The 15,077-nt window shown below is 39.7% G+C and overlaps 1 protein-coding gene across 2 annotated transcripts; it reads right to left on the bottom strand.

Annotated features, from left to right (window-relative positions):
• Positions 1–1,855: 1,855 nt before the first annotated feature.
• LOC110052356 (astacin-like metalloprotease toxin 1) lies at positions 1,856–14,828 on the bottom strand. Of its 2 annotated transcripts, XM_020758472.2 has the most exons (10): positions 14,688–14,828; positions 8,031–8,120; positions 7,247–7,369; positions 6,596–6,722; positions 6,176–6,279; positions 5,460–5,543; positions 5,086–5,246; positions 3,941–4,019; positions 3,217–3,357; positions 1,856–2,182 (listed from the first exon to the last, which is right to left on the bottom strand). In XM_020758472.2, the coding sequence occupies exons 1-9, from the start codon at positions 14,791–14,793 to the stop codon at positions 3,233–3,235; spliced, it is 999 nt and encodes a 332-aa protein (XP_020614131.2). In that variant the 5' UTR covers positions 14,794–14,828; the 3' UTR covers positions 1,856–2,182; positions 3,217–3,232. The 2 variants fall into 2 exon arrangements, with proteins under 2 accessions (XP_020614131.2, XP_020614130.2); XM_020758471.2 differs by lacking the exon at positions 14,688–14,828 and having other exon boundaries at positions 3,222–3,357; positions 8,031–8,615.
• Positions 14,829–15,077: the final 249 nt, after the last annotated feature.

A 15,077-nucleotide genomic window follows, 5' to 3' on the forward strand; every position in this document is an offset into this window, starting at 1 on the left:
CTTTGAAATCGACCCAAAGTTGGTGAAAATCACGCTTCGCGTAGCCCGGTCTCGGCGACTTTCTAGTCACTAAATGGCTATATTTCGACCAAACTGCTCATAACCAAGCGTTCAAAAAGTTTCCCTCTGTCCATTTCACTAAAAACCAAAGTCTTCTCGAGTTAGTTTAAAGTCCCTAGGACTCGGAAATATCGCCCAAGTTTCTGAACATTGGCCTAAAGATGGTCAAAATCACGCTGCGCGTAGCCCAGTCTCAGCGAGTTTCTAGTCACTAAGTGAGTTAAGGAGGGCATATATATTTTGGCCAGACTGCTCATAACCAAGCGTTCAAACATTTCCCTTGTCTCTTTTAATGAAAACCAAAGTCTTTTCGAATTAGTTTCTAGTCCCTGGAGCTCGGAAATATCGCCCAAGTTCCAGGAAATCGACTTAAAGTAGGTCAAAATCACGCTTCGCGTAGCCCGGTCTCGGCGACTTTCTAGTCACAAAGTGGCTATATTTCGGCCATACTTCTCATAACCAAGCGTTCAAAAAGTTTTTGTTTACCCATTTCACTAAAAAATCAAAGTCAAAGTGTGGCGCATCTCTAAACGCGCGAGAACTAACGAGAGAAAAGAAAGTTGATAGTGACGAGAATCTCTCACCCAAGCACTGTCCAAATCGATAGACTTTCACAAGTGAAATACACGTGTGTAGATTTGGGGGAGGGCTAAAAGCAGCATCTTTAAAAGGTTAGGTGAGCATTGGTTGGGATCCCTGCACCTAAAATGCGAGTGTGGCGCATCTGTAAACGCGCGAGAACTTACGAGAGAAAAGAAAGTTGATATGGGCAAGAATGTCTAACCCAAACACTGCAAATCAATAGTTTTCCACAAGTGAAATACACGTGTGTAGATTTGGTGGAGGGCTAAAAGTAGAATTTTTAAAAAGTTAGGTAAGCGTTGGTTGGGATCCCCGCACCTAAAACGCGAGTGTGGCGCATCTGTAAACGAGAACTTACCAGAGAAAAGAAAGTTGATATGGGCGAGAATCTCTCACCCCATGAGGGAACGCAAATGACTTCTAATGTAGGTATCTCTTCCTGGTTTTTTTGAACACTGAGTTCTTATAAATCGTTAAGAAATTCTTCGATCCAGTTCAAATTTATGTTGCTTTCACATGGGTGTGCACTTTATATGTAGACCGTAATGTAAGATACCTTAAACTATTTTTACTGTTCATGATGCACTGCTACGTTAGTCTGCTTTATAAATATTAAACTTCTCTGGTCGAGTTTTTAATTTCAATATGATTAAACGTTCTTTTTATGCGTTCCTGTTAATAATGATGCAAAGTTGTCAATTTTAGTAATTTCAATTTGAAGACAAGGTCCTGTTAGTATCTTCTTGTTACTTGATGAAAATTTTGCGGGGTTTGTTTTACCAGGGAGCTTCATGACGTCTCCTGGAATAAGCTATACCTTCCCTAGTTGAGTCGTCATCAGTTTATCGTACGTTATTCAGGTTATTGATTGGAAAAATAATTATACTTTTGAACCTTAGTTCCTCTATTTTCAGGGGATGGGGGATGGGCTCACTTCTTTCGGAGGTCGTTACTTGCGGACTTTTACGATTCGTTGCGTGTACGAGCCATTGGCCAAGCGATCGGCCAAGCGATTGGTAGCCGTGCATGGTCTACTAAAGCATTGACAATCTATCTTAGCTCCGTGTACTAAGTTTCTCCTCGCGCTTTTTTTTGTTTTTTGTTTTGCCCTCGGCTGTGTAATTGTGGGATATTTTCTACACAATAACTTCAATTGCCGAGCATGATAATACTGCACGTGGCTCCCACTGCCAACGACACACTCAGACAAGTGTTCCAGGTCATCTGGGTTTTTATTCCTTAAGATCTGTGTTAGACTGATTAAACAAACTCTCCCTTACGCCCGGACAAGCATCTCGATGCAAGCTCAGAGTTTATTGTGATGGGTTTCATTGCGTAAACAAGACATTTACGTCTGCTCGCCGCGCTAAACATCCATTCGTAGGCACTTTGGTATCTTTAAGTTCAGTTTGTAGATCTGAATTGGTTCAGGGGGAGAACAGTTCAGTCTACGGAGGACTGCTGGTTAATAAAATCTTTATTCTACTGACATGATTTACATGTGCAATGTAACTCCCGCTGGTGTCAAGATGCATCTGACCTAAAAAGGAAAAGAAAGAAAGAAAAGACCATAAGATTTTGTATTTCAACGGGCAAGTGTTTGCACTTTGCCTGTCTTTACATTGTTGTAGTGTGTTTTATGCGTCAGCATACTGGAGAACGAAAATTATTTTCCTTCGTACGAACGTTGTGAAAGTCAACCAGTCCACTGAGATAGAAAACGAGTTTGAATCAGCAACAGTGACCTGGAGTGTCAGGTTGTTCAAAACCCGATTAAGCTAACCCAGGATTAGCGAGAATTTCGATTTGAGTTTTGTAAGTTTTCTGTTTACATTGTTTGGCCGTCTGTTTTGAGTTTGAATAATCAGTTCAAAATACACAAAACATAAGCAGTGGAAAAAAAAATTTGTATGAAAAAAATTAATACTTATGTTAACTTTTAATCCTGGGTTAGCTTTCGAACAACCCGGCCCAGGGTTCCTAACAGATACAAACGTGCTACGAACAGAAAGAAATTCCATATATCCCGAAAATGGAAAATGAAAATGAAACTGTTTGGAAATTCTCTTAACGAAAAATACGTATTAGGAAGTTATTATTATACGGATTAGACAAGTGAATAAACGAAGAGCGATTGAAGGGGACATAACACGATCTTAAGCAAACGCTATTCAACAATTGGGCTATTCTCTCTCAATTTCTTTGCGCGATAGTTCACTCGGGCTGCGCCCCGTCAACTACCTCTCACAGGATCTTATGTGAATTATAAGAAGTGTTCGGCCTTATCAACTCCCTTCAAGCTCATATAAATCCAATGGCCTCTGTGTCAAAACGAGTCTTGGTGCGAAAGCATTCACATGTAAATGTGTTCCGCCTTCAGGTCAGTCATTTTCATGTTAATCAAACTCATTTTCATGTTAATCAAACTCATTTTCATGTGAAACGTTTTGCACTAGGACTCGTTTTAAAACAGAGGCACAAGGAAACTCGGAAGTGGCCTATTGTTAAATAGGAAATGCATTGGCCTGTTTGAGTCAATTTGTTTAAATGTATCGGTCATCTTATATAACTGACCTCACCGTTGAAGGATTCAACACAGTTTACAGGTCTTTTTGCAGTTCTCTTTCATATACGCGTGCCAGCTGCAGTAACTTTCCCAAGAGCCGCATCTGTCGTTCTTGTCTTCACATGGCTTCTTCGTTGGCGTCGGTTTCCCTGTTTTAAAGAATGACAAAAAGACAATTAAAACGTTGAGACCGAAGTTGCTGTGGTTATTCAGTTAAATTTATAGCTGAACACTGGAGGCACGGTACTGAGAGAGGCATGCGTGGAGCCTCCTGCTTTTCACACCATAAAATTTTGTTTGAATCCTAGTTTTGTTTTTTAAAAGCTGGGAATTTCTGCTAAACACGTGTAGATTTATTTTTAATTCTTGAAAGTTCTTTGCTCATTCCTTGAATTGAATAGTGTGGAAACTTTATTCTGAGTTCTATACTGAATACAGGGATAACTTGACAAATGTCCGAATGGCCCTATGAGGAATCTCTGACAGATAAACCACGCGAATTTGAGATGTCACTACTAGTAATAAGTTTGGCTCGTCATTTCTTTGAAAAGGAACTTCCTCGTGGTAGAATAAATAACTGTTTTCTTGTTGACAAATCATGATAAGAAAAATTGTTTTACTGCAACTGCTGTTGGTCGCTAGCTGTTGTGATATCAGTTACTGTTGATTTTCATATGCGAATCGTGATCAACCGTTTCGGACTCATTGTGAATAACCAGTACAGATCCTTACCTTGGCATTGGTAGAACCTGTTAATCTCCTCGATATCCCACTTACTGAAGTCGTGTTTGTTCCCAGTTGAGCCCTTAAACTAATAAATTGCTTCACGTTACAATCAAGTAAACTTTACTTTGCAATAGATTTTACTGACTACGAGTGAATATATAAAAGATCATATATTTGAACTGCGGAGAAAGACATGAAGATATGATTGATCATCGCAGTTACACACACAACTTAAGCAGTTGTGAAATTCAGTTAAAGCCTGCAAAAAATTCAGGCCTGAAAGGGATTTGAACCCATGACCTCTGCGATATCTGTGCAGTGTTCTACCAACTGAGCGCTAGCTATGAAGCCAACTGGGAGCTGGTCACATTGTGAGTTCGTAAATAAATATACGCGTACATTGTGAAGAATACAAGTGAATAGATGACGTTATTGAATGTATACTGACGTTAGAATTGTGAGGAAGAGGGTAAGAAGAGAACTGAGGTGAAGAAGTATGGTGACCAGTTTGAACAGGATTACGCAGTCACAGTGATGCTTTGTTTTAACAGTCTCAGTTTCTTTTTCCTTCATATATTGCTATATTTTGTCCGTTCTCACGGCATTTTTTCAATTCATACACCGTTATCTATTGAAGCCAGGGTAACCCAATCAGAGTCAATGCTGATTCTGTTAGTAAAAGGAGCCCAAAAGGAATCATTTTTGACCTTACTACTCGATCTGCTAGAGCCTTTTGTTGTGTTCTTGGGCAAGAAGCTTGACTCTCACAGTGCCTCTCTCCACAAGCAGGTGTGTAAATGGGTATTAGCGAACTTAACCCTGCGAAGAACTAGCATCCCATCCTGGGGGAGTAGAAATCCTACTCCGAGGTACTTCATGCTACAGAAGCTGGGATAAGCACCGACCTGATGGGCCACTTGGCTCGTATTCAGACTTTACCTTTACCTACTCTAAGGGCTTACTTACATACTTTTTGTTTGGAGAAAGAAGCTGAATATTATGGCTGAATTCGTCTGCACTGACGTCGGTTAAACTGAAAATAATTTTTCTGCAAAGTTTTAACATCTTTCCAAATTTTCGAGAGGCGAGACAAGGTTTGCAGTAACTTTGGTTAAGTGTACTAAACTTCACTTAGTTAGCTGGCAGCTTACAGACTTGTCCTTTATTTCAATCGTTGTCAATAGTCTGCCATTTCGGTCTCTTTTAGCAAAAGCAGTCTGTGTATAATGCATGATACTCATGTAGTCATAAGGAGTTCCACTAGTGTCGTAATTCCACGTGTCCTTGGGTTTATCTAACACGGTTTTCCAACCTGTAGAAAGAAATTTGGTCCAAACGTTATCTGAGATGGTGAAACCAAATATCGAATCTGACTGGGGGCGACCCCGGCGTTCATTTGAAGTTTATTTGAATGTGATATTTGTAATCCCTAAAGTATTTTAAAATGTTATTCTTTCAGAGGTATTTCAACAAGCTTATAAATTATTGCAACAGGTCTATAAATTATTAACTGTAATATTTTTACCATCTTGTAGGTTTTCCTTGTGGATTGTAACATACTGATCACGATCCGGTCTGTCCTGTTCATGTAAAAACCCAAGGGCGTGTGCTGATAGAAACACAATTAGACATCAAAGGTTAGCAATTTTACGATAGAGCAGATATGTGCCTCATAAAATTAGAGATGAAAGCGCGGAAGGTTGGTGACTGTTCGGTTACCTTCAAAGTTGGGTAAAGCAGCCTCCGAAGAAATATACATGATTGTCATGGGAACGGCAAGACACGTACATTAGCAAAAACTTGATACTCCAAATACTTAGTATCTGAAAGGTACTTAATAACATTTGCTAGCCTTTTCAACACTCTGATAAGGTCTGCCTCCCCCCGCCGGGCTTAAGGTTCTTCGTTAGCATTTCATTGGCCAGTACTTTTTTTATCGTCAGGGTGGAGAGAAGCACTGTGCTTACCCGCAATGATCCCGGCCAGGGCTTGGACTGGGGCGGCTCGATCTGGAATCCAGTGGGCTAATCATTTAGACAGTGTGCACCACCCCCACACCCCTCCTTGCCTCCTCGCCACTACACAGTTCATGATACATAAAACATTGTTTATTTCAGATAGACATTATCACATTCCCGCAATTGTCAGAAATATGATGGTCTACCAGGTCGTCCCATTGGTAATACATGTCACGGGTCAGCTTTTAGCTTTTTTGACAGTTTTAAATATTTTTCTTCTCACCTATCTCATGAATGACGACACCTTTTCCCCAACAACCTTTTGCCAGATTAAGATGTTGCCCTCCTGGCCAGCAGATCATTCCAACGTTAGATGAGCAGCCGGCTCTGTGGAACAAATGAAAATCCATATTTAATAGCTAAGGCGAGTATATAGAAGAGATAGTAGCAGTAAAAGTGGTTATCTTGAAATTGAAGCAAGTCAGACCTCACCAGAACTGCTACCCGACCCTTTCATTTTGCGATACCAACACGCGTACAGATCTAGATCATTTTAACAATACTAAAATTAACAGCAGCTGGTTGCAAATAGCTACCATTGTAATCATTTAGATTAAATTTAAAGTAGCTTTCCTCTTGGAAAGAAACTGTAGTGTATTGCTCTTTTTGTTCAGTTTTTCCTCTAGGTTTAAAACAAGCTTACTGGTCGTTCCTTCTGGTAAACTGGAGAAAACATCTCTGGTTTGTCCTTTTTCTAAACTTGATGCAAGTCACTCGCTCATAGTATGCCATGACTTCCTCGATCACTTTAACAGCTTGAGGCTCATTTGCTGGGTTAAATTAAAAAGAATTGAAATTAAGGCCAGTTCAAGCTTCAAATTATCAATCTGGAGAATTAACTGGAACCCCGTGAGCGACCTTAATTTGGTTACTTGTATTATACACTTTGCAGCTTAGGACAACGACAAAAAAAAAAAAAAATGAAAATGGTTTCCAAAAGCCAAGAAACTCTTAAGGATATAAACTACGATCACGAAATACCAGAGCTATATGCAAGTACAAATTCGGGGGAAAAAAGCCAGATGTACTGAGCAACATGGGTTAAAGTCTTATAATTTTCCGTTGACTTGTCAACAAGACTATTCACTCGGATGAAATAACTACTCCAAAATGAGTTTTTCAAAAACCCCGATTTGCCATAGTGACAGACAATCCACAGCACTTGCCTTAGTCATTTCTTATCGTTTTTGTTGTTGTTTTTAAGGGAGAAAGGAAAACACTGCTAGCCAATAAATGCACAAAAAGTCGTAATTTTTCTTACTAATGCTCTGGTCAGTACAGTTGTCATACTCACCAATAGAGGGATCATATATATAGTGAACTATTCCGTTTGGCCACTTTCTCAATTTATGACCAGCTCTTACGGGATTCGGAAGCATGTCTCCGTGCCACAAGTGTTCTGGAACGTTGGTATTTTCTACACAAAAATGCAAAAAGGGAACATTTTGTCACGATTAATCTGTTAAGAGCCATAACTTTGAAGTGATTATATTTTTCAAAACAACCACGAGAGTAAGAAATAGCCAGTAAAGCTTGATTACCGGCTAACTCTGCCAGGATCAAGCAGCGATATCGACAAAGCTATAGAAGTTTCTCCAAGGCCCCTTCAACAGTACTACGCCAGAGGAATTTGAAAATGGGGGTTTCACTCTGAAAATACATCACATATTTTCCGTCCACACTACGCCGGAGAAATTTTAAAACGCAATAATCACCGGTCATTTTGGATTTGTGTTTGACTACTGACTTGGGCGGGGAAATTAATGATAATCGTGACTAAATCGTTTTCGAAAAACTCCGTTTTCAAAATGTTTTCTGTCCACAGTACACTAAAACGTAAAGCCGGCGTTTTCAAATTCCTCCGATTTGAAGAGCATTTTTGAAAAGCTCCGTTTTCGTGACCGGTTAGTGTGGACGGAAGGCCTAACCGTAGAGATAAAGCTGCGATTTCAAATTCAGCCACCGTAGTATGGACGAGGCCTAAAGGGCCTTTGTTCTTTTTGTCTTTTATAACGTATATCTGGGTCTCCACCGTTCGCGCAAGCCGTCACATACATGCTAAACTTATGAATACAAACCATAAGGAACGCGCTCATCTGATGCCGATGCCGATACAGCACACATCAGCAATATCAACGCCCAAGTGGAATGAAGCATCATTGCTGGCTCTGTTGGAAAATGAAAAATCAATCGTGTTGGTGTTTTTACAGACAACAGAAGCATTGGCACGTGCATGTTGCCCATAAAAAGATTCATCATAAACTGGCAAAACGTGTCGCTCTTTATCTCTAAACTTAGCATAGGCATATAAAATGTTATCCGTTTCGGCATGCCTACTTCTTAGAAAGAACTTGGCAACGGTTTACAATTGTCTTCGGGTAAAACATCAGTTATACACTCTGTGCATGGCAAACTGTTGGGATATACGCTATACTATCTGGTAAAGATATATTTGTACGGACTCTTTTGGTAATTTTCAAACAAGAAAAACATAAAACTGTTCTTAGTTGGAATCAAGTGTCCCTTTTGGCATCAAGTTTGAATGTATGGCTGCACTGCACTCTGAAACGCACGCAATATATCATTAAATTGTTTTGTATACGCCCAAATTCGGCGAAGTTAAAAAGAAGTTTTGGTTCCATGTTGAATTTAAACAGGTGTAGTGCTGATAATGGTTCGATCTTTTTTGTTTTAGGAAAAAACGTTTCGCACAATTGATGACAGAAAAACTTAATTTTTTTCAACACATGGAAAAAAAGCTAGATGTTTTACTTTCGAAGAGAAAAATGTTCGAGTATTGAACTTCTTCAGCTTCAACACTGAAAAATGAAAAATCTTGTATTAAAAAGGTGGATAAAATTTTAGAAATCAATACATGGTTTAAAAGGTGGTTTGTGGAACTAAGAAAACGACATGAAATTAATATTTTTAAATGCACCACTTACAGAACAATCCCTGAAATTGTATCGGAATCGAAAAGCAATAGGTAAAAATAACTAAGAATAGTTCTTTGACATGTATACTTTTAGTGGTAACTCAGTATCTTAATTGCGGTGCAAAGATAGACTTTACTAGAAAAAAGGAAAGTACTCACGCTTTAGACTGCTCTAGACGCTCTTCTTTCAAGAGTATAAGCGACTAAAAGCTGTTTTAACATTCACAGTGGTTTAGGAAAGGCAACGAGCGAACAAATAACGTTTCTGGACTTGTATGAGTAGTTTCAGCTGCTTATAGGGAATAAAACAAAATAATATCGTTTAAAAGAGCCTTGTGTTGCTTACCATAAGCGGGATTTGCTTTAAACTGGGAGTATTAAAAGTAAACGGATAGCAAGTAAGCTGTCATTCTTTACTGTGACCGTCCTCCTGAAACTCGAGTCCTGCATTTAAAATGTATTCCAACTCCTGGTTTAAGCTGAATTTACGGCTCGGTTTCTAGAGCAAAGCTTTAAGATACATGCTAGCGGTCTGTGTTTTAATAACAAGCACAAACCATACTCACGGTTATAAAGCAATATAACTTTCGCCGGCATTAAGTGTGAGTTTCAATCTGATTTCACATACAGCCGAGAATAAATATAGCGCAGGGCTTTAAACCCTAAACAAAACTGCTTGTTTATAGAGCTTGACAGCTTTAGTAAATTCTCTGTCTGAAGGAAATTGTTTTTTTCAGAACATGTAACAGCTGAAACGCTTTATTGAACTCTAAAAGAGGCGAGGCGAGGCGTCCTGAAAGATTGTCAGATCGCAACATTTCGGGTAGTAACTATTTTTGCGAGACAGATTGTGTTGACAACGGAAGAATAAAACACTATCAACGTTAAAGTTTTGTTTCCTGAAAGTTTCTAATTTATAACTATTCCGCACTTAACCTTTTTTACTCCTATCATTGATCAAGGAACGTAAGGTGTACTTCCGTAACATTTTATTCATTCATCGTTTTCAAGGGGAAAAGATTTCGCTTCTCCCAGCATTTCCAGAGCGGTCGATCAAATTTGTTTTTACTTTGGCGTTGATTTTCTAAGTCCCTGACCATGCTAATGCGTTTTCGTTCGAAAACGCACACTTTTTGGTGCATTTTCGCCTATCGTCCACACTCAAATGCCTGAAAATACTGACGGAATCGACAGTATTTGACGATTTTTTCGGCAACATTTTCAAAAGCCTCCGTTTTCACTCCTCCACACTAGAAACGGACCGGCCTTAAGAATCCTCATGGGCCCGATGAGGATAAGTGAGTGACACTAGAAACGGAGGGTTTTCAAAACGATGCGTTGTGAGCATTTTCGTTTTAGTGTGTACGATATAGGCGAAGAAGCATCAAAAAGTATGCACTTTAGTACGAAAACGTATTAGTGTAGAACTGACAGAAGTTCCGAGAGTGTTATTTCATTTCGCCAACTTCCATACTAAATGTAAGTAAACGAGAGCGTTCCCAAATTCAGGTGTATATATACATTAGTTTCTGCCCATGATTTAGGTAAATGTTGTTGTTCAAATGTACCTTTGATATAATTTGGTATTTTCCTGTGTTTTATGTACAAGTGTAAAATTGAACCACAACGTAAACAAGCTTTATGAACTTGGAAAAATGCCGGTAGGTCGGTCATAAAAAAGAAAATACACGGTAACACAAGTGCATCCTTTCCAATGCCCTCGGGAGAGAGGAAGATAGTAACAAAAAAAGAAGAAAAAGGAAAATGAAGAGAATAACAAAGTTTAAGCAGTTTTTCTTTCCTCCGAATTGGGGTTTCTAGGATGGCTGTAAATGCATCTAAAACTAACCGTGAAACCTGTTGGTTCAGGCCGAAAGTACACTTTACTTGGAGAAGTTTTCAATGTTTGGTGAGCCATAAAACACGCGGAGAGTGGTGTGATAGAGAGATACCTAAGCTCTCTTTCTCTCCGTCTTGCAAAAAAAGAAAGAAAAAAAGAAAAAAACCGAGGCCGAATATTCTCCAACACGGTCCGAAAGAGCTAGTTCAATAAAGTATTTATTATAATGGCTCTTTTTTATCGCACGGTTTCTTGTGACGTCATCGTTTTTTCGAAAATCTCGTGATGTCATCGTTTTCGAGAAGCCTTACTTTACCGATTATTGTCCATTATGAATATTTTTTCGAATTAATTCCTGGGCGGGACTCCCGCATAATAATAATAATAATAATAATAATAATAATAATAATAATAATAATAATAAAATATTTATATAGCGCCAATATCCTAAAAGTTCAAAAGCGCTTTACAGTTAGAAATATTAAAAACACTTAAGACAAATAAAGTAAAAATAAAAAGAACGCGGATTGCTGGTCGTAAATTTGGAAAAGAATCACTTTATAGAGGTACAAGATCCTGATTTGTGGGTGTGGCTTGAAATATTTTTCACCCCTTGGAGGTACCGAGTCTACAACAACACACTTACTGACACTTAAATAATTTTACATGGCAGTAAAGACAATTGCTTCAACTACATGTACCACTAATAAAGTTGATTATAACATATGTACTGTCATCATTTTTTGGGCTCAATTTCCTAAAAATTGCACAAAAGCTTCCGCTGTGGACCCTTTGACGCTGAACACCGCAAGAGGTCCCAGAACTGCTTTTTTAACTCTCAACAGGTAAGACGAGCACCCCAGTCCTATTTATATGGGAGACCCCCCCGGCAAATTTTCAAAGTCCACATTCTCAAAGCTTCCGTCTCTGAATTACTCAAATCCTTAATTGATTTCTAGTAAAAGGTGTTTGAAGCAATCGTCTTTACCGCTATTAAAAATTGAATGAAAGTGTTGGTTAATGCGTTGTTTTAAAATATCACCCTCAGCTGATACATTTTCATTTTTCTAGCACTCTTGATTCCTTGAACCCAATTTATTTTCATTTTCCTAGGAGTTTCAAGTAATTAGGACTGTACTGTACACTCAAGGTATTTGATAGGTTCAAATTATAGCTTACCGTCCTTCCACCAATCCTAAACGCATTTTCCAGTTATTCCAAATCCCTAAGTAGTACGGGTTTCTAAAACCCTGCAAACTGTAAGATTACATGAGCAAGATAAACGATGTTCCTGAATCTTTGTGAATCTATTTAATGGTATCATTGTCTCCAATGGCAAATAGATATAAAATTTGCTACGCTTGAATTGAACGCAATATTTGGGTGAAGTCTAGAGAGTGGCCCATTAATGGTTGGGTAAAACGTAACACGTTTTGTGGGAGTTGGGGTATTATGTGTCAAACATAAAATTTCATTATATCACCTGGCCAAAGATTATACACATTGAATGTCACCCATCAAGTGATAACTGAGTGCTCATCAATGCTGTAGCACCCCCACCCACCCCCCCCCCCCACCGCACACATACACACACACAGTGGGTGGGGAGGGGGAATCAGTGCGAGGTTAGAGGTAAACACTATAACGGAGCTCCGGCGGCCCCAACGGCCGCCAAGCGGAGCCCCATACTCATATAGGAAAGAAAAGGAAACCCACGAGCTGATTTTCTCATGGTTATCATGGCTAGCGGTATTGCTCTTGGGCGCGTACGCACGACGGCGACGGCGACGGTGACGGAGTCGCGCAACATGGCGGCCATACTCCAAATAATAGGTTGACAGAGACATGCAGCATTCATTTGGTTTGCCGTGTATATTACTTCTTTGGACATCCATGTTATGATCAATTGACACCTGTCAAATCAAGGTATCCGCTGACCAGTATTACGTGACCATATCGCGGGCTCAAGTTTACAATTAATAGACTGCAAGGCTGATACTACATGAAAAACGTTTCTAGACACCAACATGACAAGAACCGATAAAGTAGGATCGCAACAGTGGACAGCTGTTTCGCCCTTCTTGGGGCTCGCCAGCACTGTGTAACGAAGATATGTAACGCCAGCCCAAAAGCCAACGCACATAAATCGCAAAATGACTCGTGCACTATATCAAGTTCCGTACTTTGAACTCACTTGCGCCCCGAAACACGCGTTGCCACATCACGTGTTTCGGGGCGCAAGGAGGCAAAGTGTCAAGATTGGTGTCTCGAAAAGCAAAAGAATAAATGTGGCTGGACAAGGCCCGCCTAAACATTTAAACATTCAACCGCATGGCCAGTACCATGCTTAAAAAACGCAGCGTATACGCTGCTGTAACTGCCTTGCCATTTTGAGGTGGATGTGTAGGGCGGATTGCTGGCCAGCATCAGAATCAGGGACAGAAACTATAGATCGGTTTCACGTGACGTCATCACTTTCTAAAATCCAAAACGAAAGAGCCACCAAAGTTTTTGTCCTCATCAGGCACAAGAGGCGGTATATTTTTATCTGTTTACAATTTTACAGCTCAATAGCGTGCTTCGTTTGGAATCCAGAGCATTTTGAATTTCAGGGTTATGGAGGTGCGTGACACAAGGCTATGATCGAGTTTGTGGAAAAATATATACTTATCCCATGATTTTGAGCCTTTTTAGAAGTTAAAGCATTAGGAAAAGTGCTTATGTAAATGCTTGTTTGATCAGTACTGATAATCAGTCGCCTAGATAGCCAAAGTAAGTTCCAGATGTTTACACTATTTTCCGGCCGCCATATTGGTGTACCACAGAGGTACACCAACATGGCGTTTTCATACTGGGCTCAGTAAATATCGGCGAAACATTTCGATGAATATCTGAAGTTTGGGGAAACGCACAGGCCTAAAACTTGGAGAAGTGGCTTATTTAGTTATCTTCTATGACATCATAATTTCATAGCTTTTTCTACTGGATGGTTTTCGATTTATTTTTTTATTGCGTGACAGTGAAAGCGATCTATATCTTAGCGTCGGATTCATCTTCAGAATCTCCAAGGCCACCCTGGTGGTTTTTCGTGGCTGGCAAACAACCGGGCTGACTTGAGTTCAGCTCAACATACTCAACTCCTTGAGGGTTTTTTTTTTTTTTTTTCGCAAGGACAGCATTGTTGGCGTTAGCTGGCCTTGATTCTCTCGTCCTCGTCGGCCATAAAAGAGAGGTAAAACGAGGTTGTCCTCTGTAGCTGTGCAGAAGTTTTGCTCTCGGTTGGTCAGAGCTCGCCGCTGTCGAACAGTTTCTCCATCTGCTCATTTGAAATTGGTTTGAAATTGCCTGTCTTCCTGAGAGCTATTAGAAATGGAGATAATGGTCAGAGATAATAGAAACGGTTTGTTGTGCGGTGGCGAGCGAAGGAAACGACCAATGGCGGCTCTTATGGATTTCATAGGCGAACTTTTGTTAAACGTGCCATGTTGCTTCCTCGTAGACGTGTAAAAACACTTCAGACAAACATTCAGTTCTTCTTTTGACATTTCTTCCATCGGTTTCAAAACTTTGGTGCCACCAGGACTAATAAACCATTCTGTAATATCAAGTTTTGAAAAATAACTGAGCTACCACGCGCGCTCCATCCCATTGGTCGATGGTTGTGTTTAGATAAGAGTACGTAAACACGGTTGTGACGTTTTAGATTCTTGCGTATTATTATGAACTATTAATTTTTATAAAAGCAATAGAGCACTTTTTCCGTGTTTGCATAGTCTCATCTAAACACGAGGAGGGTTGGGAGAATTCGAGAATTCTCCTAACTCTCCTCGTGTTTAGATAAGGCTATGTAAGCACAGAAAAAGTGCTCTATTGCTTAAAAACATTGTTGTTACGTAATCTCGACGGTCATATTTGAAATTTTGAGACCCACCTTTCGAAGGAAACTTAACAGATACGTACCGTTAAATGCTTTGTGGCTTATTTCCGTTGTCACTGGGACGGCATTGTCCATTATTTCTTGTGTTTCGTCTGTAGATAGCTCACCGAATCTGCTTTCTTCGTCCATTTTTTTGTCGACGAAAGTCTACGCCGAGCGACATTTGCCGCATTCAATTCCATATAAGGTCAAACGCAGGTCTGGTTGCTGGTAACCGAGATCCAATGAACCAATCAGAAAACTAGAATTGCATTATCCGAAGTTGAGAATTTAATAATCTGGGTTAATAGCAGCTGGCAATCAAACAAGCCAAACGCTTGAATATATGTTTTAATTGTGTTGGGTCACTTAGTCTCCACCATTAATAAACACTCACTTCTTGAGACATTGCCTTTCCGGTTTCTTTCAATTCA

The sequence above is a fragment of the Orbicella faveolata genome, unplaced genomic scaffold (genome assembly GCF_042242905.1).
Source record: "Orbicella faveolata isolate gen_17 unplaced genomic scaffold, um_ofav_v1 contig_1, whole genome shotgun sequence".
NCBI classification, from domain to species: Eukaryota; Metazoa; Cnidaria; class Anthozoa; order Scleractinia; family Merulinidae; genus Orbicella; species Orbicella faveolata.